The following is a 25,184-nucleotide window of genomic DNA, read 5'->3' as shown; positions in this document are numbered from 1 at the left end:
ATTAAGTTTGTGTAATGATGAAAATGGAAGAGATCATAAGGTTATGTAAATAAGATGAAGGTTTTTTGTTCCTTTTTTATTATTATTAGAGAGAGAGGGGGCACAAGTGAGTGAGGGTGGAGAGAAGGACAAAGAGAAGTGAGGCCAGAGGTGAGACTCAAGCTCACGAACCCTGAGATCGTGACCTGAACCAAAGTCAGATGCTTAATGACTGAGCCACCCAGACGCCCAATAAGGTGAAGTTCTGAGTTTAAAGGGGTTCTTCAGTATTTTTCTGTGTATCTACATCTCAACACACACGCATGTATACGCACACACTTACACACATATGCACACATACCTGTGCATGCAGGAACATATATGTGTGTACATATATGTAAGCATACATGTACACACAAATTTACATTTCATGGAGGATTAGCACATTAAAGTCGCGGGGACTTAGGGCTTTGCACTTGACTGACCTCCACTAATGTTTGCTGAATTAGAGCAAACCACTGATGTGCCCATCCTGGTTTTTTTATCGTTGACCATTGCTCCTAGCAGTTAATGTTTGAACCTGGCCATAAAGGAGTCGACAGCTGCTGACCTATGGCCAACATTCGAAGCGGAAGGAGCCCCCTATAAATCAGCCCACACTGGACATCGCAGCCCACAGAGCTGCAGATCAGCTGTGGAGGGAGCCTTATCGCCACCATGAACTTCTCCGGCAAGTACCAACTACAGAGCCAGGAAAACTTTGAGGCCTTCATGAAGGCAGTCGGTAAGTGCTGGGCGGGACGCCAAGGCGGGGGGGGTCATGGCGATGAGGGTCTGGCCCTGCCAGGGGTAGCGAATCAGAGTCTCGATGCTGGGATGGGAGGAAAGTTTCAGGCTCTGCACAGGCCAGAGGCCATGTGGTGCATCCTCTGCAGATATTTGCGGCTTGTGCTAGTATCACTCACTGGACGAGGCTACTTCATAGGCAAGTGGAAAGCACCGAGCTAGGGGCTGATCTGGATCGAAGCAATCTCTGCTGGTACCTCACTGTGTGAGCCTGCTCATTCATTCATTCATTCATTCTTCTAACATTGATTCAACTCCAATCATATGCCATGTTGGATGGATACCAGGGAGACAGAAAACCATGAGCCACATTTCCAAGTCACAGTTTACGGACAGACAAAGAGACGAGATAGATGCAATAAAGTATCTCCTGATGTGTACTGAGCACTGACTCACTGCCAGGCACCGTGCTAGGCCCTTCACATGTAATAAATCCTCACCACAAATCTCTAAGTTGGGTACTAGTATTTTTCCCATTTCACAGTCAAGACAACTGAGGCCTAAGAAGGTTAAGTGATCCTGACCAAGTTCACACAGGCAGGAGTGTCTGCCTTGGGATTTGAAGTAGAGGCTGGTTCCAGACCCAGACCCAACTCTAATCCCCTGTGACTCCCAGAGTCATGTGCAGAAGGATGAGGTGCTCGCGGGAGGGCATGGATGGAAGGCTTGGTGGTGGTGAAGGTGAGCCTAGGCTGGGTCTTGGAAGATGAGCGAATGTCCCCTAGGGGACAGGGAGAGGGGAATGTGCTCCAGGTAGCGGGAACCCTCTGAATAAAGGGTCGATGTGCCAAAGAAGGGTGCCCAGGAGGGACAGGGTGGGGAAGACAGAAGGCAGGAGAGGAGGACCCTCAGGGATAGGCAAGGGCTAGGCTCTTCTCCTATAGGGTGTCATATAATCTCTCTTTCGAATCCTTTACCTGGGCCATAGGACACTCCACCCCCACTGACACTGCACGTGGACCTCAATTTGTTTAACAGTATAGATATGGCCTGAAATTTGTGAAGCTCTGTCCCAGGGTGAGGGACTCCCACTGTGCCTTCCTCAAGAGCCTCGACAGCAGAGGCTGACGCAGGGGTAGGGGAAGGAGGCTTTGTGGACACACCCCCAGCTTGTGAGTGTTGCCCCGGCACCTTATTCGTAGCTGCTCCTCTCACTCTCAGTAGGGACCTGGCTCAGAAAACGAACCGTGTGGTCAGTCTGGGTGTGGAGAATGGCACGCTGACACTCAGAGAGCAAAGTCTGGCGTGAGGAGGGAGAGCGAGCGAGAACCAGGGTGCTCACCAGAGGACAGGTTCTGCGGGACCCAGGAGTGTCCTCTTTACAACCCTCCTGGCAAAACAGCAGACCGCCAGGTCAGACCGAGGCAGGCCACCAACCTTTCCCTTCAGAGGTCAGCCCATGTTGCTCACAGGACTTGGTTCGTGCCTGTGGTCTCTGGGGGGGCACGGCGCCTCCCCCCCTGCCCCGCGCCACAAAGTTTCTCTGTGACCGTCGCCTGGCAATCCCCACCTCTGCTCATCTCTGAACCTCACGTGGTTTCCACCAGGTCTGCCTGACGAACTCATCCAGAAGGGGAAGGACATCAAGGGGGTGTCGGAGATCGTGCAGAACGGGAAGCACTTCAAGCTCACCGTCACCACGGGGCCCAAAGTGATCCAAAATGAGTTCACTTTGGGGGAGGAGTGTGAGCTGGAGACCATGACTGGGGAGAAGGTCAAGGTAGGAGGTGCCCCCTCGAGCCACCCTCTGGTTCTGGAACTTTCCTTGGAACCTGGCCGCAGGGCTTCATCCCACCAGGCTCTCACCTCACAGTCCCCACCATGGATACCTTATCTCTGAACCCACCTCTGGGCTGGGAGGCAGAAAGACAAGACAGCTCTAGGGAGGAAGCTCTAAGGAAACCCTTCCTGTTTTCCTGTGACTGGGTGGGTGCTCTGACCCAAGAACCCGAGCTCTCCCATGTGGAGAATATGGGGGGGACCAGTCACAAGTTCTCCCAGGCCCAGACAAGCAGGAGTCAGCAAAAAACCCTAAGCAGAGCTGTGATGTCATCCCTGAGCCCAAAGGAAACTGGCCTTGCTGAGCCTAGAGCTGCTGGTCATGGGGAGAGACTTCCTGGAGGAGGGGCTGGCAATATCAAGAATACCAGAATACCAAGACCCCAGGCAGGCCCTCAGACTGAGTCCGGGCCCCTGGCCTCAGCTACCTCATCTGTAAAATGGGCACAGATACCCTTCCCTGACTGAAGGCAGTGGGCAGGGCACCATCATTCCGCTGGGCTGTGGCTCAGGGTGTGCAGTAAGAGCTAGGTGTAGACTATGGGAGTGGTCAGAAGGAGATGGCAGAGAAATCCAGGGGGCAGGAGGCTCCTCACTAGAGACCTCTCTTCCTCCCTGGGAAAGTCCACACACCCCAGCACAGCCAACGCCACAGAGCAGCCATCTTTACCCTTCCCCTCCAGACAACTTTATGCATCGGCCTCAGCGTGCTGGCCTTTTTACCTCTTCTGATGGCCTCTTATTTCCGCTTCTCCAGATATAACATCACAGCTCAGGAAATCTGTAACAGGAAATTGTCTTGAGAGGCCCATAGTAAGGGGCAAGCCCTTATGGGTTTTACCACAGTGTCTTTTTTTTTTTTTAACGTTTATTTATTTTTGAGACAGAGAGAGACAGAGCACAAATGGGGGAGGGTCAGAGAGAGGGAGACACAGAATCTGAAACAGGCTCCAGGCTCTGAGCTATCAGCACAGAGCCCGACGCGGGGCTCGAACTCACGGACAGTGAAATCATGACCCGAGCCGAAGTCGGCCGCTTCACCGACTGAGCCACCCAGGCGCCCCCACAGTGTCTTTTTCCAATTGTCCATCCTGGAGGCAAATTTCTAACTTTGGCCAGGGTCTTCTGTTACTTGCTGGGTTTCTGTTGCTTCTTCCTGGACACATAAGGCTTGAAACAGAGACCACGAGAGAAAACATAAACGTGCCAGAAGGAATACATACCAAAGCTAAATATGTGTTTCCCCAACTGGCCAGTAGTTGGAATTTTGCTACTACCTCTTTCCATCAGCTTGGACAATTAAGATTTTACTGATTTTATTTTAGTGCTTGTAGTTGACGCCACTTCGGTGTCCTATGCTCATTTCTAGTTCACATATCATAAATCAAAAGTTTTTGGGGCCCCTGGGTGGCTCCTTCGGTTAAGAGGCTGACTTCAGCTCAGGTCATGATCTCACAGTTCGTGGGTTCGAGCCCCGCGTCGGGCTCTGTGCTGACAGCTCAGAGCCTGGAGCCTGCTTCGGATTCTGTGTCTCCCCCTCTCTCTGCCCCTCCTCAGCTCGCAATCTGTCTCTGTCTCAAAAATAAAATTAAAAACGTTAAAAAAAAATTTAAAAAGTAAAAGTTTGACAAAAGGAGCCCTGACATTTTCTTTAGGTTTTAAATTTTTATCTAATTTGTATTTATTTTTGAGAGACAGAAAGAGGCAGAGTGTGAGCAGGGGAGGGGGAGAGAGAGAGAGAGACAGAGACACCGAATCTGAAGCAGGCTCCAGGCTCCGCAAGCTGTCAGCACAGAGCCCAATGCAGGGCTTGAACCCACGGGAGATCATGACCTGAGGCAAAGTCGGACGCTTAACCAACTGAGCCACCCAGGCGCCCCTTCTCTAGCTTTTAAATGAACCTCCCATCTTTAGAGCTGGAGAACAAGGGGGTATGCTAGGCTGAGGTTGCCGTAAGCAGAGACCCCTGCAGGGGAGGAGCCAGCCTCATTAGCGAGACGTTCCTCACAGGTCACCTCTTCTGTCTCCTGCAGGCAGTGGTTCAGATGGAAGGTGACAATAAGCTGGTGACAACTTTCAAAGGCATCAAGTCTGTGACCGAACTCAATGGCGACATAATCACCAACGTAAGTTGGCCCTCTGAGCTTATGGTTCCCGGTGCTTGAGGGGAGGGGAGAGGTAGAGTGGGGAGGAGCTCTATCACCTCTCCTGTTGTCAGTCTCTGCTACCACTTACGGAGGACCCGTTATGTTCGGCACTTTACACACATTCTATCTACCCAACAACCCTAAGTTTTCTAAGTGGGGAAACTGAGGCAACACATAGCCAGGGAATGGCAGAACTAGGGTTCCTCCGATCGGGGCCTGTCACACAGGGCTGTCCTCCACAGCTGTACCCTGCACAACCCTACAAGGAGCCGCTCCCATTATAGATGGTGTAGACCTGTATTCTTATTACCACCTTGAAGTGCATGTCAGTTAACCGTCTTGTTCTGACAAAACTAGTGCAGTGTATTTGGATAGTTTCCCAGCAGATAGAAGTATAGTATCTTGAGGAAGGGGCGTCCTTTTTTAATTCACCCAAGACCCCCCATGTGTTGGAGGTGGGCCCCAGCTGGTGCTTCTCCGCCTCTCCTGAGTTCCTTCAGCCTGCCCTTCCATCCCCACTTTCCAGGTCGGGGTCAACCCCCCGCTCTTCCTTCTCTCCTCATTGCTGTCTCCTTTCTTCCACCCATACCCAAATGGGATGGGGGAACAAGAGGTGCTTGGTAGGACGAGCCACTGTTCGTGCGTGGCCCACCTTTCTCAGTCGCCACTGGGATGTGGCCACAAGACTTGCTCACAGGCATTTACGAGGAGAATCATATTCATAGCAGCTTTGTGGCAGCTTATCAGAATGGCACACACCAGTTGTGCAATCCTCCTTGGTGCCTGACTGTCGACCATGTCCTATCCCTGATTTGGGGGTGAATAGTACAGTGTTTCTCCTGCAGTTATATTCCCGTGGCTCTTCTTTGCTTTGGGGAGTAACAGAAGGCAGAACACCACCTAGGGAGTCTGTTGCACCCCTGTTCAAGTGGGAAAAATCCCTCAACTAGGGAGGGTGTGAGAGTCAGCCAGGAAACATGTGGTCCCACCCCTGTTGGACACATTCACAGCACATCAGGAAGGTGCCAGAAGGAGGAAGGGAGATGAGCCTAGACTCTGTTCTGGCCAAAGTCCTTTGATAGGCTTTTTTGTACTTTGATATGCATTTGATAGCTCCCCTAATCTTTCCCTCTGCTTCGAGGGAGGCAGGCTGAGGGATTTAATAGACAGGCTGACCTGTCCAAGGTCACCCAGCTAATGAGCTATAGAACCATGGTTCAAACCTAGTTCTTTCCATTCTATTCCATTGCTGCTGAAGCTAAGGGGCTCCTTTGTAACCCTGATGACATTACCCTGTGTCATGGTCACAGACCTGTTCAAGAGAACCAGTGGGGGGCAGTGGTGGTGGGGTCGTGTGGGAGAAAGGAACGTCCCTCAAAAATTCAAAAACTGGTTAATCCAATGATCCAATGCTTTTATATGCTTCATAGCTCTTTGGGAGGAAAATTTTGCAATACCTACTATGTTCCAGGCTACGTGCTTACGTGTGTTTCCATGCACATGTGCTCTTGGTCCTCAACATGTGTTTGGTACGTAGTAAGCAGGCACTCAGTGAAACTGAGAAATTGGACTGGAATGGACCCATTTGGATGGTCTTGCCCTAACTGCCATTGATATAGAAAGGAATTCACTAAAAGGCAGGACAACTCTCCACATGAGGAAGTGAAGTGACCAAGATCTGGCATGGGATTTTAGAAAAGACTGCTAACCCTTCCTCTGGTCCTATAGAAAACTTCGGGTTGTTTCTCATGCTAGCATATTTGGGATGATTTTGTAGCCTTAATTACCTTTTGCAACTCCACATCAGATGAACATTTTGTGATTTTTTCTTTTTTTTTTTTTTACTTTCAGACCATGACACTGAATAACATTGTCTTCAAGAGAATCAGCAAGAGAATTTAGACAAGTCTGCATTTCATATTCTTTTACTGTGTAAAATTAATGTAATAAAGTGAACTTTGTTTTAAAAAAAAAAAAAGTCTTTTCTTCTCGATAGCCTGTCATTGATGGTGCTGAGTATCAGTGTGCATTGACCACCTATATCTTTGTAAACCTTGATCATCTGCAGGTTCCATCCTGCTGGGTCAAGTCTGAAGGGTGATTCTCACCCTGAAAGCGGACCCTAGGCTGCCCACTCAGGTGACCCTACAGGGAACCCAAGAGGTGGCTGGATGTGTATGGCAGCCCTGGAAGGACGTTCCTGGTCATCCCAGACAGGCAAGGAGCTGGAGTAAGAGGGTGTGCTGGCTGCCTGTGGGGACAGAGAACAGGAATGCTGCGCAGGCAAAGGGGAGCTATGCCTGTCAGTATGGTCACGGTGTCCCCGCCCACCAAGGGACATGAACCAAAAGACCAGGCTCTGACCCACCAAATGAACAATTCACTCTCCCGAAGAAGGGCTGACGGAGGAGCTTAGCAGGAGGCACCAGAAGTGGACAGAGGAAGGTCAGGTGGACATTCCCTCTGTGCTATGGGCAAAGGCAGAATGTGGAAAAAGGATTTCTCTGAACAGCACTTTGTATCAGGCTCCGATAGCCGTTATAGGTTGAGTTGCACCCCGCCCCCCTAAAATTCACATGTTGAAGTCCTAACCCCCAGGACGGCAGATTGTGACCTTATTTTGAAATACAGACATTGCAAATATAATTGGTTAAGTTAAAAGGAAGTCATGCTGGGGTAAGGGGGACCCCTAATCCATTATGGCTGGTGTCCTTATGAAAGGGAGACATTTGCAGACAGAGACATCCACGCGAGGAGTGTGCCGCACGGAGATCAGGGTTATGCAGCCACAAGCCAAGGATGTACCAGAATCTAGGAGAGAGACCTGGAACAGATCCTTCCCTACCTCCTTCAGAGGGAGCATGACCCTGTCTTCACCATGATCTCAGACTTCTGGCCTCCAGAACTGTGAGATGATACACTTCTGTTGTTTATGCTGCGCAGTCCGGGGTACTTTGAAATGGCACCCCTAGCAAGCTGATACGGTGCTCGTTCTCCACATCCAAAGAACTGCCAAGCTCAGACACGTCTACCTTCATCATGTCTTTCAGCCTCAGAATGGTACCAGCCCACAGAGCACTCTCAACAAAGTTGCCTTAAATATGAATGAACCTGTCACATTTCCCACCTCCTCTCTTCCCACTTCCGGAGTTGAAACCCCGTAACTTGTTATGTGGATGGTTGCACAGGCCCTATGGCATCTCCCCACCCCTCTCTCTCTCTCAGCTACAAATCTCCACCCTACTAATAGTCCTCTTCCATAAAAATAGCACTGATCATAAAGCCTCCTAATTCATTGCCTCTCACATGAGTCAAACTCCTCAACCTGCATTCATGTCTCTATATCAGGAGGCAGGAAACCTTTTCTATAAAAAGCCAGAGAGTAAATATTTTCAGCATTATGGGCCATCCAGTCCCTGTCACAGCTGCCCAGTTCTGCTCTTATAGCACAAAGCAGGCCCAGGCAATACACCAACAAATGGGCATGGCTGTGTTCCAACAAAACTTTATGGACACTGACATTTAAATTTCATATCATTTCCGGGTGCCTGGGTGGTTCAGTCAGTTCCATATAGAAACAAGTGGCAGCTGGATCTGACCCATGGACTGTAGGTTGCTGACCCTTGCTTGATTATAGCCTGCCCTGCCTTATCTAGCTTCAACCCTTTCCTATAATATACATTCCAATCAAGCTAAACAATCTCTCATTGCCCTAGCGATTTAAGTGCCGCCTCCTTCAAGAAGACTTCCTGAATTGCACAGCTGAAAGTACTCTTTCCCTCCCTCCGGCATTTTATCTACACCAGTTTATTGGATGAAATTCTTCCTGCCTTGCACTACAGTATTTGACATATGTGGAGTGGGGTCTTAGAAAAAGAGGGAGCCCATAATTTGGGGAACTGAGGCACACTTAAGGAAAGAGCTTCAGAGCTTCAGTAAGAATTCAGAGGTAGGAGATACAAGAAAAATAAAAAACCCTAAAACACACTACAATATGCCATTCACAAAAATAAGTTCTAGATGAGCTAAAGAGCTAAATGAATAAATGTGAAACATTAAAAATAGACATAGTAGATAAATCAGTATATATTGACGTATAGGTGCAAAAACCATGAAGAAAAAGATTAATCCATATTACAAAGGTTTGTATGAAAAGAGACTATAGACACAGTTTCCAAAACAAGCAACCACGTGGGAGAAATTATTTGTGACTTACATAACAGAGGTTGACACAATATAAAAACCTCTTCCGGGGCGCCTGGATGGCACAGTCGGTTAAGCGTCCGACTTCAGCCAGGTCACGATCTCGCGGTCCGTGAGTTCGAGCCCCGCGTCAGGCTCTGGGCTGATGGCTCAGAGCCTGGAGCCTGTTTCCGATTCTGTGTCTCCCTCTCTCTCTGCCCCTCCCCCGTTCATGCTCTGTCTCTCTCTGTCCCAAAAATAAATAAACGTTGAAAAAAAAAAATTAAAAAAAAAAACCTCTTCCAAATCAGTAAGAAGCCCAACAAGTCAATGGGAAGGTGGGGTGAGCACATTAATGGGCAATTCACAGTGTGAAACATGCTTAGTCTCAAAGTAATCAGGGAGGAGGGTTTTAAGAGGAGATACCATATTACAAATCAAATTAGTAAAAAGTAAAAAGATTGATAATAAGGAGCGTTTGCAAGGATATGAGTCAAGAATGGCTCTCCCATCACTGGTAGAGATGTAAATTGTGTAACGGTATCTACTAATATTTTCTAAGTTCCCTAACACCTAGCAATGCCACTCTTGTATGTCTTCCTAGAGAAGTGTTTGAACACATATATAAAAATGCCCACGAGTAAGAAAGGGCTAGATAAACTGTTGCATAGCCATACTCTGAGTTATTGAACCCATGTGGTGGCCCGTGGTCAGGCTGCGTGTTGTGCTTCTCTGAGACTGATGAGGTACTCCTGGGCAACGTGAGATTGGGGGATTTGTATGTAGTGCTGGGCAGGGAGCGGGCAAGGCAGCTTCCAGAGGTGCTGTTAACCCTCACGCACTGGATGTTATCATCAGCACTGTGCACACCTCAGTCCAAGAGCTTGCACCTCTGACTGCCCTCATATATGTTCCTCTTCTCTCTGCTACATGCCCCAACTATGCTGATTCCCTCCTGCATTCTTTTTTTTCTTTTTTAATGTTTATCTATTTATTTTTTAATTTTTTTTAACGTTTATTTATTTTTGAGACAGAGAGAGACAGACCAGGAATGGGGGAGGGGCAGAGAGAGAGGGAGACACAGAATCAGAAGCAGGCTCCAGGCTTTGAGCCATCAGCCGAGAGCCCGACGCGGGGCTCGAACTCACTGACTGCGAGATCGTGACCTGAGCTGAAGTTGGACGCCCAACCGACTGAGCCACCCAGGCGCCCCAATGTTTATCTATTTTTGAGAAAGAGAGAGACAGGGCATGGGCAGGGGAGGGGCAGAGAGAGAGAGGGACACAGAGAATCTGAAGCAGACTCCAGGCTCTGAGCTGTCAGCACGGAGTCCGACATGGGGCTTGAACCCACAAGTCCTGAGATCACAACTTGAGCCGAACGAAGTCTGATGCTTAACCAACGGAGCCACCCAGGTGCCCCAGGAAAGATTTCTTTAATGGCGTTTTTAACTACTCGTTCTGCTACTCGTATGTAGCGGACCGCGTTTTAATAGACTGACAACACTACAAATGAATGTGTTCTTTTAAAGTTAAGCCAATTGCCCCGGTATAAATATTCCCACCATGGCCAATACCAAGCTATCGACGTGATGTTGATGAATGCAGAGTTTGGAAGAGATGTGCACAGTCCGCTCTCACAGGCCGGGAAGAGCTGGTTCCCACATACTGCTGCTTGCATCTACCCTTGACCTTCACTTTCCTCTTAGGGGAAGGGACCCTGGACAGCACCATGGCCGGAGTGCCCACGAAGCACTTAGGATGAGCCAGGCACCATTCAGAGAGCTTTCACATTTTAAAAGTTTAATTCTCACATCAACTCTGTGTGGTAGGTAGAAATGAGGAAACTGAAGCATGGGTGAAATCACCAGTCCAAGGTCATGCTAACCTTAGGAGAGCTGAGAAAGGAACGTCACTTGTCTCCGCATCCATAATCTTAAAAACCACACTATTCCCTAAAACTGCATTGTCTAATACAGCAGCCAGTAACCACGTTGGCTTTTAAAACTGAAATTAGTTGAAATTAAATAAAATTTAAAATTCAGCTCCTCACTCATACTAGACACATTGCTAGAGCTTGAAAGGTGTAGGGGCTAGGGGCTACGGTACTGCACAACACAGATATGGTATATTTTCATCATTACAGAAAGTTCTATCAGAGAGTGCTGCTCTAAACAGACTATCAGAAAGAAAGAAGCCACACATATTTGCTTGGAAATATGGATGATTTAATGGCCTTTGTTGACTGCTATAACATAAAAACTCAAAAATACGCAGTGTTACTTGTCTCTTCTGCTCTGAGATGAGCAAAGTCATTCACTTATTCATTCATTCAACACATATTAACTGAGCACCTAGTCCCAGGACCTGTGCCAGGTTCTGGGGATTGAAAGACAAAGAAAGGGACACAGCTCCTGCCCTCCAGGAGCTCACAATCTGATGGAGGAGGCAGACAAGGAAAAAGGCAATTATTAGTCATGAGGACAGTGCGATGGTGGGGGATTCAAGGGTGATGTGAGAGACTGAGATAGGCAGCCAGCAGAATCCAAGGCACTCAGGGAAGGCTTCACAGAAGGGGTGACTTCCTAACTGGATGTTGAAAGATGAATAGGAGTTGGCAGGTTTCAGATATTTTAGATAGAATGTTTCAAAATTCAAAGAGAGGCCCAGGAGAACATGGGTCACTCAGGGACCCATGAGTGAGTGGGTTTGACTGGAGTCTAGGATGCAGTGGAAGCAAGTAGCTAGAGCAGAAGTCAGTCTGAGGGGCAGATGTGGGGGAGGGGAGAAAGGAAAGATAAAGAGTTTCGTTTTGGATGTGTCGAGGGTGGTGTGCCTGGATGATATTCGAGGGGGTATGTGGGGCTGGAGCTCAAGAGCAAGGTCTGGGAATACAGATTTAACACTATCAGCCTCAAGGTGGTGATTAAACAAAAGGCCTGGCTGGGCTCATGCAGGGAGTGCGCAAAGCAAGATGAGCACGGACCAAGAATGACCAGAAGGAACAAACCCGATCCCAGGAAATACGCCAATGTTTCCGGGGCAGGTAGAGAAATGGGGTCGGGGAAGAAGAGAAACCACACCAGAGGATCATCACAAGAAGTGGTATCCAGATATCAAGGGCTGGGAGTGTCAACTGTGCAAAGAGGCCAAATAATATACAGACTAAGGTACCCGCCCACCAGAGTTGACCTTGGTATGAGCCATTTCAGTGGAGTTCAGGAAGCCAGCCTGCAGTGGGTTCAGGAACAAATGAGAAGTCAAGAAAGGCAGAGAAGAACTATGAGAGACAAGTCTTTTATTTTTTTTTAATGGTTACTTATTTATTTTGAGAGAGAGAGCATGCAAGTGGGAGCAGGGGCAGAGAGAGAGAGGAAGAGAGAGAATCCCAAGCAGGCTCCACACTGTCAGCATAGAGCCTGATGCGGGGCTCGATCTCACAAACCATGAGATCATGACCTGAGTCAAAATCAATGGTAGGGCACTTAACTGACTGAGACACACATGTGCCCTGAGAGATAAGTCCTTTAAAAAAAAGTACTCCGTGGGCTCCTGAGTTAAGTGTCTGACTCTTGATTTCTGCTCAGGTCATGATATGATCATGAGATTGAGCCCCATGTTGGGCTCTGTCTGCACTGAGCATGGAACCTGCTTGGGATTCTCTCTCTCCCTCTGTCTCTGCCCCTCCCTTGCTTGCACGCTCTCTCTCAAAATAAATAAACATTAAAAAAAATACTCGGCTGTGAAGATTATGATCAAAGAGCCCTCGGCACGTTTGTTGACGGCATTGAAGAAGGCAGTGGACAGAGGAATGTCAAGGATCCATGGTGGTGAGGGAATGAAAGGTGAAGCAAGGCCCTGAGGACATCAGAGGAGAAGAGGTCCACAGCACAGGTGGAGAGTTAGCTTTGTGGGAGGAGAGGGGCTCCCATTCCACGAGTGTGAGAAGGAGGAAAAGAAGGTCAAGCACAGACAAGACGTGCATGAATGTGGGAAGAGGATTGAGGGAGTCCCATCTTCTGGCCTCTGTTTCTCCATGAAGCAGGAGATGAGGTTCTGCTGAAAGCAGAGGACTCGAGGACAGGAGCGAAGGCCTCAAATAGCTACTGGGCAAAAGGGAGAGACGGCCAATGAAGAGCACATGAAATACTTCTGGGCTGTGCCCAAAGGCCAGCTGAGGTTGGCAAGGAGTCTGTAGAAGTGCATGTTTTCAGAGAGCCACTGTTCTCCCTGACTGTTCTTAGCATCTCCAGGAGCAGCAGACAGAAAACAAGACAGCCAAATAAATCCAGGGTTGAGACTCTGCCAGGCAGAAAGGGACAACGGGCAGAAGCTTATTTGGAAGGAAGCAAAGAAAGTAGCAGGGTGAAACACTCCAGTATACATGTCATATAGTAATCTGGGGTGGAGAAAAAAGAGAGGCGAAAAGGTAGGAAGCAATGACCAGAAAGTTAAACATCAAAAATGGAGAAATTGAGGTGCCTGGCTGGCTCAGTCAGTAGAGCATGTGACTCTTGAGGTCAGAGTTGTGAGTTCAAGCCCCACACTGCATGTAGAGTTTACTTAAAATAAAATAAGAATGGAGAAACTATGGTCAGGAGAGGGTGCTAATGGAAAAACTGGAAAGATATCTGTAACTGAGTAAATAAAGAATCTGTGAAGCAAGAGGACTAGATGATTTTTGTGAGGGGACATTGAAGACACCAAATTTGAGGCAGAGGGGTGGAAAATAAGACCATGAATATGGGAGCATGACCGGCGGAATGGCAGACGACAGTGACAGAGAAGGGTAGTGGGTGGGGGGGCAGGTTTTATAGGAGGCAGAGAAGTGATTATTTCAATGTGCAGTTGGGCCCCTGGAAGAATGCTGGTGCCATCTGTAGGTCTGTTGGTATGAAGGCTTGGAAGAATGGCCAATCTTCCTGTGAAAGCTTCTAGAGAAGGGGGTATCCTTGAGAAGAGCCAAATGCCAGACATGAATATTGTGCAAAGACGTAGCACATTCACAGAGCTTTTGGACAGTTTCTTGGCATATTTGCAGAGCCACTGGAAAGGTTAAGAGGGAGGCAGTGGGTGGTTTTGAGGATGAAAAAGTAGGAACAGAGGAACCAACACTTTAGGCAGAGATGACAAATATGGGGCCTGGTGGCATCACTTCCAGATGGTTAGAGCTCTGGGGTCAAGGGTGGCCCCGGGTGGTATAGAAGAGTTGGTGACACTCCCCAAATGGATAGCTTTGCTCCAGGATTCCCCCAAAACACTGGTGATAAGTTTAGGACCCCAGAAGGTAATGGGACAACTAGATTTGGCTGATCCCAAGACCCTAACTCTTGGGTGGAAACCACAGCAACCTCCCAGGAAATGATGACAAGTCAGTCACATCCCCAAGGAGATCCTAACCTAGGCGTGCAGAGTCCGGATTAGACTTTCCCCCTGGTGAGACTTGCAGAGGCCTCGGGGGATGGGCAGTGAGAGAAATTAAGCAAGAGAAATCATAATTATTCCTTACTAGGAATAGAAATTTGCTCGGGGCCTATGATGACGCCTAAGCCAGAAAAGACTATCCAGGCACATGTAACCAAATAAAACCTCCCAAAACCAATTCTGCTGAACCCATGACCATCAGGTATGTGTGTTTCCAAGTTTCTCCTTCAGCTTCACCCTGCTAAGACTTCAATCCTGGTTGACCAGTGGCCAATAAAATCTCAGATATTGTTCAAGTAGCACCCACATCACAGGGAATCAAGGTTTGACAGTGAGGATGGGTGGGGGGAGACACTCTCTCTGTGTGTTTTAGAAATAGTTTCAGAATAATACTTGGAATCCAGACTTTAAACTGAGGCCTTGAGTGGTTTGGGCAAAGCCCCACCTATTTCTGCACATTCATCTCATTCTCATATTTACTAAGAGGTTTTGGTTCTCTGAGTAGAACTCAAATGGCCCAAACATCACCCCTTCTTTATAATCCCACACTAATCTGAGGAAACTAGACATCATCCATCCTAGTCGGATAAGACCTGAGTATTCCAGACCATGAGTAAGACCAGCAGTCCCTGAGATACCTGCACAGGTGGGTCAGCAGTCACCTGAGACTCCTGGCACCTGCCACCCTCTCAGCTCAAATATCATCTCCTCCATGACACTCCTCCAAATGCGTGTGCGCACACACACGCACACATGCATGCACACACACACACACACACACACACACACACACACACACCAGCCACCTGCCCTCCACTGCACCCCCCCATATAGTTTACCATTGCATTTATTATTATACTGTGCTTTAATTGTTTACATTTTGTCTGCCCAGTTACATTTGAAGCCTCTTTATCCCTTGGGTCTACCACCCAATAAATATTTACAGGGTAAATTGGGCTAGGCTAGGCTGGGCTGGGGTACAGTTCAACTGAATCGAACTGAGTTTAAATGGACCAAAATGAACTTAGGAACATAGAGCAGTATACTCCCACAGCAACAAGTGTGAACATGACCCCGACTTCCTCATCAAGGGTCTTCCCAGAAACCTACCACCTCCAGAACGTCTCCCCAGGTCCCCAGCCACGGTGCCCCTCCCCCACCAGACCGGTCCTCATTGCTTCTTATGGAACAGAGCCGGGGCTGGCTCATTGCTGGGCTCTGCCATGACCTGCATGGGCTGGTTGTTCAGGGCGGCCTCACGCATCTTGTGGTACATGAACTCGTTCTGGCGGAACATGCGCAGCTCCATCTCCGTCTGCATCCGCATGGCCTGTGGGACATAAATACACGATAAACGGTGATGACAGGTCACCAGGACGTATTGGCCTCTGACCTACCTTCGCCCTTTTGGAAAGGGCAGACAATGGGGTAAATGACTCCCAGACACTGAGATTCAGCTGTTCCCACTCAGAGGACACACAGATACACACACACACACACACACACACACACACACACACACACATCCTCTGGGGGCTTGAAGTCCTGGGAGTGGGCTCGGTTTCGTAGGGAGAGGGAGGCAGACCCCTGAGAAAGTACCTTGAGGGATTGTTCACAGCAGAGAATGCTTGTTCACAGGAACTGACAAGTGGGGATTGGGTTTGAACCCTGGATCCTGCACATAGGTCCCAACTAACACTGTGGGACCTTAGGCAAAGGACACCTCCTTTCAGACCTCAGTTTCCTCACACATAAAGTGGGTGAGATTCCTTCATACGTCACAATGGAACAAGAAGATTACAGTTTGTGATGCATAGAAAAGCCCCTATGCTCCCATATTTCCATGCAAGAAACATTTACCAAGGGCCAGGCATCATTGAGGCACTAAGGATACAGCAGTGAAGAAGGCAGAGCCTTTGGCAAACTTAATATACTATACGTAAAGTTAGTCTTCTCAGACATTTTATGACACTGAAGTCTGTCCTCTTTCCCTGTACCATACTGAATGAGGACCGTCCTTTGAACCCTGTCACCCTCAAATAAACCAGCTCTTCCAAACACAAAGGAAACCCCAGCTATTAAGACCAGGCCATTTGCTAGGCACTGTTCTGAGTGCTTTTTACACATTAACTCACTGAACCCTTATCACAACCCTGTCCTTTTTCTCCATTTTACTGATGAGGAGACTGGGGCCCACACATTCCACGTTTGCACTCACACAGCTAGAAAGTGGTAAAGCTGGAGTTCAGTCTCAGCAGCCTGATTCCAGGGCCTATGCTCCCCAGCTCTGCTCTATGCGGCACAAATTCCAATGTACGTGGCCGCATGCATACTGCTGGTTAGGCTTTCCCAGTCCACGCTTGGAGCATCTCAGGGTTCAAACCTCAGCTTTGCCATCCACTCACTACGTGACCAGAGACAGGTTAATCCCCTTCCCGGGGCCTCAGTTTGCTCGGATGTAAAACAAGGGGGGTGGTGAACTAAAGCAGTTCTGAATTCCCTTCTGCTCCAGCAGGCAATCTATGGGACTCCCCAAATGCAGAGTCCAGAACTCTGGGGTCTGCAGCTCCCATCCTTAGAGAGCTCAGACCAGACAAGGACGCCCATCTCTGAGATGCTACTTGCCTCTAAGTCCTTGGTGATTGGGTGGGAGGGTCCATGTGTCACCAGGAGAATGGCATAGGCTTTGCAGATCATCCCGTGCCCCACCTCAATGTTCCCAGCATGCCAGTTGGTCAGCCCTGCCCGCATCACGGCCATGCCCAGCTGGGCATTGTTGGGGTGGTAGAGCTTCCTGTGGGGGCATAGCAAATAATTGTACAAATCATCCCAACCTTCCTGAGAGGTGCACGGTATTTGACAGCTCACCATGTACCCTCATTGATTCAGTCCATCTGCTCTCCCATCAGCACCATGAGGCATCTACAACCCATTGGGCAGGGCCTGAGCCACAGAGAAGGCGGGCAGTGACCAAACACACCGAATGGTGAGGCTGTGAGAGCTGAGACTCTGACCTGGGTCACCAAGGCAAGTCCTCATGGGGAAATGGAGTCAGGATTGGACTCTGAACTAGAGGACAGGAGGCTGGGAGCTCTCAGGAGCACCCCAGCCTTCTCCCTGCAAAGTAGACGTTCAGGGGAATGAAAATAACTTGAATGTCCTTTCTGGGACAGAACTGTATTCTCACCTCCTTGGCACGGTCCTAACAGAGCTTCCTTTCAGCATATTGTACAGTCTTTCTGGCTTTTGTTTATGAGGAACATTCTCTCCAAAAAAAATGTACCTTCTTGTGCCAACATACTCATTTGGTCAAAGATACAAATTCACATGCCAATGTGGACATGGAAGGCAAGAGAAAGACATTGGCAGAGGAAAGGCAGGAACTGTGCATTTTCTAATTTATAAGCAAGGATGGCTAACACCTTTTTTTTTTTTTCTTTAAGAAAAGAAAGGTCACAGGGTTGCCTGTGCTGACTGCCAGGGGGAAATCCTTTCGAAGCACTTAAAAGCAAGCTGAACTTAGCCGTAAGAAAACCAAACGCAGAAGGGGCCACCCAAGTGGTAGATGTGCTAGAGGATTTGGGAAAGACCAGGGATGACCCATAGGTATCATCTCAGGTACTAACTCTGATCATTCGGTCGGTACCACTCAGAGCACCATGGTAAAAAGACTCAGTTGTAAAGATAAAAAGGACTGGGCCACCTGGGTGGCTCAGTCAGTTAAGCAGCCAACTCTTGATCTCGGTTCAGGTCATAATCTCACAGTTTGTAAGTTCGAGCCCCGCATCAAGCTCTGCGCTGACAGTGCAGAGCCTGCTTGGGATTCTCTCTCCCTCTCTCTCTCTCTCTCTCTCTGCCCCTCCCCAATTCATGCGAACACACATGCTTTCTCTCTCTCTCTCTCTCAAAATAAGATAAATAAACTTAAACATAAAGAGGACCATGGTCGATTACTGATGCCTCCTGTGGGTGCAGGAGGGAGAGACAGCAATATGGGTGCCATCTTTGCCATCCCTGGAATAGACACTTTTCCAGGAGACTTTCTGAGACCCAGCATTGTTACCTACATATAGCCATCCACCATCCTCCTGGCGTAGTGCGAGGCCTCCTCAAAGGCCTGGAGGTAGGAGAGGACCTCCGAAACAGTGCTCAGCATCCGCAGCGTGTAGAGGTTGGTGTCGGCAAACACCGGCTCCTGCTTCTGCAGGCACTCCCGGCACAATTTCACAACCTGGAGGAGACACAGGACCTGTCCGTGACCACGGCATCACAGCATGCACTTAGCTCACATATGGGGGCACCACGATGACACTAGACATTCATTCTTTTAAGGCCGAGGAAATGGCTGACAGAGGTGCAGGAGCACCAGTCTGTGATCTGAATAGCAAAATGGCCCTATTTGTCTATGATGCAGGGATGGAAAGGGTGACAGTGGGAGATATGGCTGACATATGACAAAAATGAGTTTTCATAATAAGTAGGTAGCAGAGAGTTATGAAAGGGAGAGAGAGAGAGATTGACTGATTGATTGATTGATTGATTGATTGACTCTTACAATAATGCAATGAGATAGGTACTACTAACATTCCCGTTTTACCAGAGGAGGAAACTGAAGCACAGAAAGGGTTAAGTGCTTTGCCGAAGTCACGCAGGTGGTAAAACATGGAGCAAGAATTCAAACTAAGCAGCCGGGCTTTATCTGAACCACCATTCCTGTGACTCTCCACCCTGGTTGGGCTCTGGAATTACCTGGAGACATTTTTAAAAACAGCAGTGTCTGGACCCTACCCCAGACCAATTGAAAGCAAATATCTGGGGGACGGACCCTGGCAACTGTAGGGTATATAAGCTCCTGGGTGGTCCTTATGCACAGAGAGTTTGGACATTCATTCCCCGATGGAAGCATACAAGATGAGCTGGCAGAAAGGGAGGCTCCCAGGAGGCTGGGAGACCCACCAGGAGGATGTCACCTTGGTTCTGGTAAGGAATAAGATGGGCCTGACCCCACTGAGCTTGGAGTCAGGCTTTTCTGACTGATTCCTGTGTCCACATGGGCTTGGGTTGCATCCTACAAAGTCAGATGGTCTCTAGATTTTAGTTGTTCATTGTTCCCCCTTCGCTTGCCGCTGTCATGGGAGAAATGTCACACAATTCCTTCCATCTCAAATGAGCGGAAACTAATTTTGCTCTGAGACTCTCCCAGAGTCCCATGGGTGGGGGGTGTGACCAACTGTGGACTGACCATCAATCCATCCTGAAGACAATCCTCTTAACCCCACGGGGCCAGTGTCCAGGTCTACACCTGGTCCTGTTAGGTTTGAATGGAAGGGGAGAAATGAGAAGTCAGAAGATTGGAACCAGCGGAGCCCTCCTGATTGCTTCAGCTCCTACGTCGTGCCTCTGACATAGGTTTTCCACATTGTACAGTAACACCCTGCTGGCGTGCCTGTCTCCCCACCCATGAGAACTCCTGGGAGACAAGAAGCATGTCTCGCGTTGGTCACCCCACCAGTAAGGGCTCACAAATGTGCAATGAATGAGTAAATGAAGAGGATGAAAATAAAGGAGAAGCAGGTGGAAATGAAAACAAATTCATCTCTCACTGCCATGCCTTGGTGGCTTCCAAACCCAGCTACATGCCTGGGTTGTTGAAAGAGCCTGGGGGAAAGACACTGATTCACAGTCGCTGTGTTCTGTTGCAGATTTGACGAATCATATCTTAGGGGGCGAGACACGGGAATCTGCATTTCCAACAAGCTGCCCAGGTAAATCTGATGCAAGTACTCTGCAGGTCAGTGTGTGGCAGTGGGTCTCCATTTTGGGTGCACATTGGAATCACTTGAGAGTTTTAAAAATCCTGACATCTGGGTTTTACCCCCAAAGAGATTTGGGTGAAAATGTCCTGGGTCGGAGCCTGAGCATCAGGAGTTTTCCACGATTCTAGTGTACATCCAGTTGACAATTCCTGCTGCTTCGAGAGCCAGGGCTGAATGCTCAGTTGGTAGAGACTGGAAACTGTAGCCAGGACATGCATTCAATTAGGAAAAAGCAGGCGACCCACTGCCACTTCCATTTCTCCACCTCTGACGCCAACCTGAGATATCACAGACCCCCCAGGGACATTTGCCAGGCTGCCTGTGCTCTCCTCAGACCCAGTTTCAGTCGGTTGAGCAATCACTGAGAACATATCCCCAAGAGATGCTAAAGGCTTAAGGGCAAGAAGAGTCATGGTGCAAACCAAGGGCTATCCTCCAGAAAAACCACCTGCTGGGTAGCCTCCTCATCTCCACCCCTCCCCATGTCCCTCCCATACTAGAGAATCTTTCTGCCCTCTTCCCCACCCCATCCCTATAAAAATGAGTTCTTACCTCATGGTATAAACCCTCAGAGCGAGCCTTGTCAATTTTTTCCAGTGTATCCTTGGACAACTGTATCATTTCCTTTACCGCTTCCTGAGAGGGCTGGGAAAAAAGAAACATTGAGTTAGAGACCCCCTCACGAAGCAACCCATTGCATCTTTGAATAGCTGCCATCTTTGACATTCAATGTAGGACAAGATTAACGCTTTCCTCATTCTGAATGCTTCATTTCCATAAATGCTGCTCAAGATCCCTATAGCTTTTCCAGCTCCCTCATCATGCTTCTGACTCACATGCATTTTCGACTGACCAAGCCCCAGCACCTTGCTGCCAGACAATTGTTCCCCACCTGGTGCTCATGCCTGGGTTTTGGAACCCCAGTGCAGAATCTGACATTCTCATTCCATCACCCAAAGTATCTTCCATTATTTGTCTTTACTTCAAGTCAACCACGTATTCTACAGGTAATGCCCTCGCATTTTAGTCTTTGCACAAGTCATGGATTTAAATACTGATTGGCACAGGACTGAGGACAGAAGCTTACGGCTTAACCAAAAAATCGTGCTCCAGTTTGCCATTGAGCTCATTGTAGAAGGGACTTGTGGTTGTGGGCATTCAAACCCTTCCAAAGTATCTTTGCACCCCGTTCATATTTCTTTGTCTTGACCAAATTATATCATGAGAGAATTTGTCAGCTGTCTCTGTGAAATCTAGACTCATCAGGTTTACCGCATTTGCCTACATGGTCCAGTGATCTTATTTTTCAAAAACCAAGGTTTGATATTTTAGGCAAGGAGGCACCATAATTAAAAGCCCACGAGGGCATCATAATTTTGAATAAGAAGTGCCAAACTTCTCAGTGTCCAAAGAAAAAGTTTACTTGCTGGGCTCATCCATATCAGAAACTCTTTTCCAGAATACAAAAATAAGAATTTTTTTCTTTTCCTTTTTTTTTTTTCCTACACAAATCTGATAAAACTTTTTTCCAAAATGAAAAAAAACTGTTATTTATTCCGACCATAAAAATGATATATAGAAGTTGTAAAAAAAAAAACAAAAAAAACCAAAAAACAAAAAACTAAAACTCATGACAAAAGCATGGAGAAAAAACAGAAATCCTTGGAATCCACCCAAAGATGAACATAGCATTTTGAGGAACACTTTCTAATGCATATATACAGGAATAATATTTAAAATATTTAACAACTGGTACAGGAAAGGCACTGACCAATCAGAACAGACACTGACCATAAGCAGCCATACATTTATACGGCCTTAGCAGTATATCCTGGCTGAACCGCCTGTACATATGCACATGCGTGTGTGTATATGCCAACAGCACCAAATATTTCTTCTAATTGGAATAGTATCAGATTTCCGTCTATAGTCTGTTTCTTTCACTCAGTAGGTTATGGATATTTTCCCATGTCAATATAAAAATACAGCACCACGCTTAATAATTATAGACTTTTCCACTATATAAAGCCAGAATAATTTATTCAACCAGTTTTCCAATTTTTTCACTGTAAGGAATTGGGTCCAATGGCTCCATTTCGATTTGCTGCTTACGTTGTTTTGTGAGATCATGACCTTCACCAAACCACCAAAAAGTAACAAGAGGATGGGCATCTGTTCCCATAAAAATACAGTCCCTTAATAGATGGAGATCAGGATCTTCCCTTGGTCTCCCAGCTGTCCTGAGCCAGTTCTATACTGAGTATCCACCTTGCAGTATGAGAGGCCCTGGCCAGGACAGCTTGCTTCAGGGTCAGGATCTTCTAAGGAATGGCCTTTGTATTTATTCTTCTACGCACTGCACTTCGGCTTCCGCAGAGTTCTTAACTAACTAAAGTGTTAGTTAACTAACACTACGGTTTTGACTCCTCTCATTTCCTTCTGCATCTGGCCTCCCTGGAATCCTTCTGCATCTCTGGGGTCTTGCGTGGCTTGACGCCAACAAGTGTTGCATCCACCAGTGCTGTGATTTCTGCTCACAGGCCTCACTCCTGACCCAACCTTTGTCTTGATCTTTGATGTGGCTCAGATTTCTGGCTTCTGGCTACCCTCTAGCCCCAGAGTACTTCTTCGCCTCCTGTTAACTCGGATCGTGTGGTTCCAGACAGGTCATTTAAGTGCATATCTGCTTTCCTAAACTCATTTGAATCAAGCACATAAGTAAGAGGGGGTCTATGTCTCATCTGGTTGGGCAGAGTTCTGTAACTGGTAGTCCAGAGGTGTACCACCAATCTGTCAAACCTAGATTTTTCCTTTCATCCACAGCTTGTTGCTCAAATAATGGCTCATTGAAGCACTTCTAGCTTATGAGCACTAATCGCTAATCTATAGTAAGTTCCATCACCTTTAAAACTCAAAATTCGTAGGGAATCTTCTGGAGAAATCAGGGTAGAGCTGGAGAATACCAAGTGGTCAGGTATTAATAAAAGTCTTGTTCAATTTGATGTTGTAAGGAAGAGTGTTACTTCAAGCTTTGGAAGTGAATCAAATTTGCTCAAGGAGGCAACTGCCAAGATTCTCAAAACAACCTGGCTAGTAGGTTGTTAATTGCATGTGCAACATGTGATAAAGCTATTCTGAGAAAGGAAATAGGGCTGTTCCATTTGGCTCCACTTTTCAGAGTAAAGGCAGGAAAACATGATCTGCAGATAGGATTTTAGGAACCCTGCAGAGAGAGACTCTCCTCCCCGGAAACACAAAATAAATAGAAAACCAGGAGGACAAGAGTAAAGAGCTGAAGCAGAGGGAAACGTCAGTGGAAGAGAAGCCAGAGGAAGAGGAGGAGGAAGACTAGGAGGAAGGGGAGAAGTCAGCAGATGGGGAGGAATCTTCAGAAGGGAAGGACCAACTGGAGTGGGAGGAGCCAGAAGTAGAAGAGAAGAGGGAAAGAGGGATACTGGTTCCCCAACGTTGAAAAACTGGCATATTCCTATCGTGAAAACCAGGGGTGAGAACTGAGGAGACAGAAAAAGAAAAACCTAAGCAATCCAAACAAGGAGGGCCCAAAGCTACAGTTGAGGGGAATGTTAAACATTTTGGTTTTATTTTCGCATTTTGTAAATATTTGGTTTTGACTTTGATCCAGGTTAACATACGCACACATATTAACGAGTTAACACATACATGTATTAAGGAGTCAGGAGGCATTCTGATGCGAATCAAAAGTTTGAGGAGGAGTCACAAAGCCTGGATTACTGGATAGGGCTTATCAGGCTGAGATAACGCATTATTAACGCATTTAAAGAAAAGCAGCTTTGACAACCACATAGATAGGATAAGCTTGAAAAAACTGCTAACAGTGCAACTCCCTTTTTACAGATGAGGACACTGGCTCAAAAGGAAGATGCTTGCCCACACTCAGAAACATTCAGTGTCATAGCCCGAACTCTTAACACTGGCCTCCTGGCTCATTTTCCAGTATTCTTTCTACTACATTATAATGGCCTTGAATTTGCCTTAGGATGCACTGCTTTTTAAAAAATTATACTCAATATTTGGGGCACTTGGGTGGTTCAGTTGCTTAAGCGTCTGACTCTTGATTTTGGCTCAGGTCATGATCTCATGACTCGTGACATCGAGCCCTACACTCGCTGACAGTGCAGAGCCTGCTTGGGATTCTCTCTCTCCCTTTCTCTCTGCCTCTCCCTGCTCTCTCTCTCTCTCTCTCAAAATAAATAAGCATTTAAAAAAATAAAAATAGGTTAAACTCAATTTTTTTCTGATGAATTTTTTTGGTTGACTAATTTTGGTTTGGGTTACTTTTATTTTGTTTATTTATTTTCATAGAGAAACCACATTTTACATAAAAACAATAGAAAGCTTTTGCTTTGAATCCAGGTAGGTTCAAGCAGAAATCATCAATCTTTTATATCAAGAGAGACGCCAACTCTGCAATTCCACACTGGAAGACGTGGGCATATCGTCACCAGCTGGTAGCAGCATATCTCAAGTAAAGAGAGGAGAACCAAGAGCCACATATTGCGTGGTTGTATTCCTAGCCAGGAGCCTTCATTCCTAGGTCTCTTTACCTGAGGCCTTGACCTCTGGAGGCCTCCTTCCAGAGGAGGAGGAGGGAACCTTGAAGACTCTCTCCCCCACTCCAAATTGGTACCCAGTACTTTTCTACCCTTAGCCCTTCCCCCACCCACAGCTTCTTCCACCCTCTCCCCATCTCAGGTCCATAAAACTGCTGAACCCCTTTGGCTGAGCCCCTCAGCAGGGAGAAGACCCCCCCACCTGACCCCTCCACCTGTGCACTTTTCCATGGGGGAAAATGGAACAAGAGGAGTCCAGTTTTAGCCTTTTGTTTATACCATTGCTGGGCTCTCTCCCAGCTCAGCCAAGCTCCTGAAATCCCCCTCAGGAATCCTTTAGCTGCTTGGTGGTCTCACCAGCAACCAGGCAGCAAGCTATTCAGGATTTAAGCACATTACCCAATCCCTACATTGCCCATT

General features: G+C 47.5%; 2 protein-coding genes across 3 annotated transcripts in view; one reads left to right on the top strand and one right to left on the bottom strand.

Moving 5' to 3' along the window:
- Positions 1-573: 573 nt before the first annotated feature.
- FABP1 (fatty acid binding protein 1) lies at positions 574-6,726 on the top strand. Its single transcript, XM_043603934.1, has 4 exons — positions 574-763; positions 2,373-2,545; positions 4,638-4,730; positions 6,603-6,726. Exons 1-4 carry the CDS (start codon positions 697-699, stop codon positions 6,651-6,653), a joined length of 384 nt encoding a protein of 127 aa, XP_043459869.1. The 5' UTR covers positions 574-696; the 3' UTR covers positions 6,654-6,726.
- A 7,232-nt stretch (positions 6,727-13,958) lies between these two features.
- SMYD1 (SET and MYND domain containing 1) overlaps positions 13,959-25,184 on the bottom strand; it is a 41,565-nt gene continuing 30,339 nt past the window's right edge. For both annotated transcript variants that reach the window (XM_043603931.1, XM_043603932.1), the window contains 4 exons: positions 20,725-20,817; positions 18,424-18,587; positions 16,982-17,150; positions 13,959-15,686 (listed from right to left, as the gene is read on the bottom strand). In XM_043603931.1, the coding sequence (XP_043459866.1) occupies positions 15,528-15,686; positions 16,982-17,150; positions 18,424-18,587; positions 20,725-20,817 (585 nt within the window). In that variant the 3' untranslated portion in view covers positions 13,959-15,527. The remainder of the gene's footprint in view (positions 15,687-16,981; positions 17,151-18,423; positions 18,588-20,724; positions 20,818-25,184) is intronic.

This window comes from Prionailurus bengalensis, chromosome A3 (genome assembly GCF_016509475.1).
Source record: "Prionailurus bengalensis isolate Pbe53 chromosome A3, Fcat_Pben_1.1_paternal_pri, whole genome shotgun sequence".
Classification (NCBI taxonomy): Eukaryota; Metazoa; Chordata; class Mammalia; order Carnivora; family Felidae; genus Prionailurus; species Prionailurus bengalensis.
This window is presented reverse-complemented; position numbering and strand designations above follow the sequence as displayed.

Bases quoted from the DNA above. Each gene is read 5' to 3' on its own strand.
- FABP1 (XM_043603934.1), top strand. From the start codon at position 697: ATGAACTTCTCCGGCAAGTACCAACTACAGAGCCAGGAAAACTTTGAG. The intron at 764-2,372 runs GTAAGTGCTGGG...GGTTTCCACCAG, and splicing joins GGCCTTCATGAAGGCAGTCG to GTCTGCCTGACGAACTCATC. The intron at 4,731-6,602 runs GTAAGTTGGCCC...TTTTACTTTCAG, and splicing joins ATGGCGACATAATCACCAAC to ACCATGACACTGAATAACAT.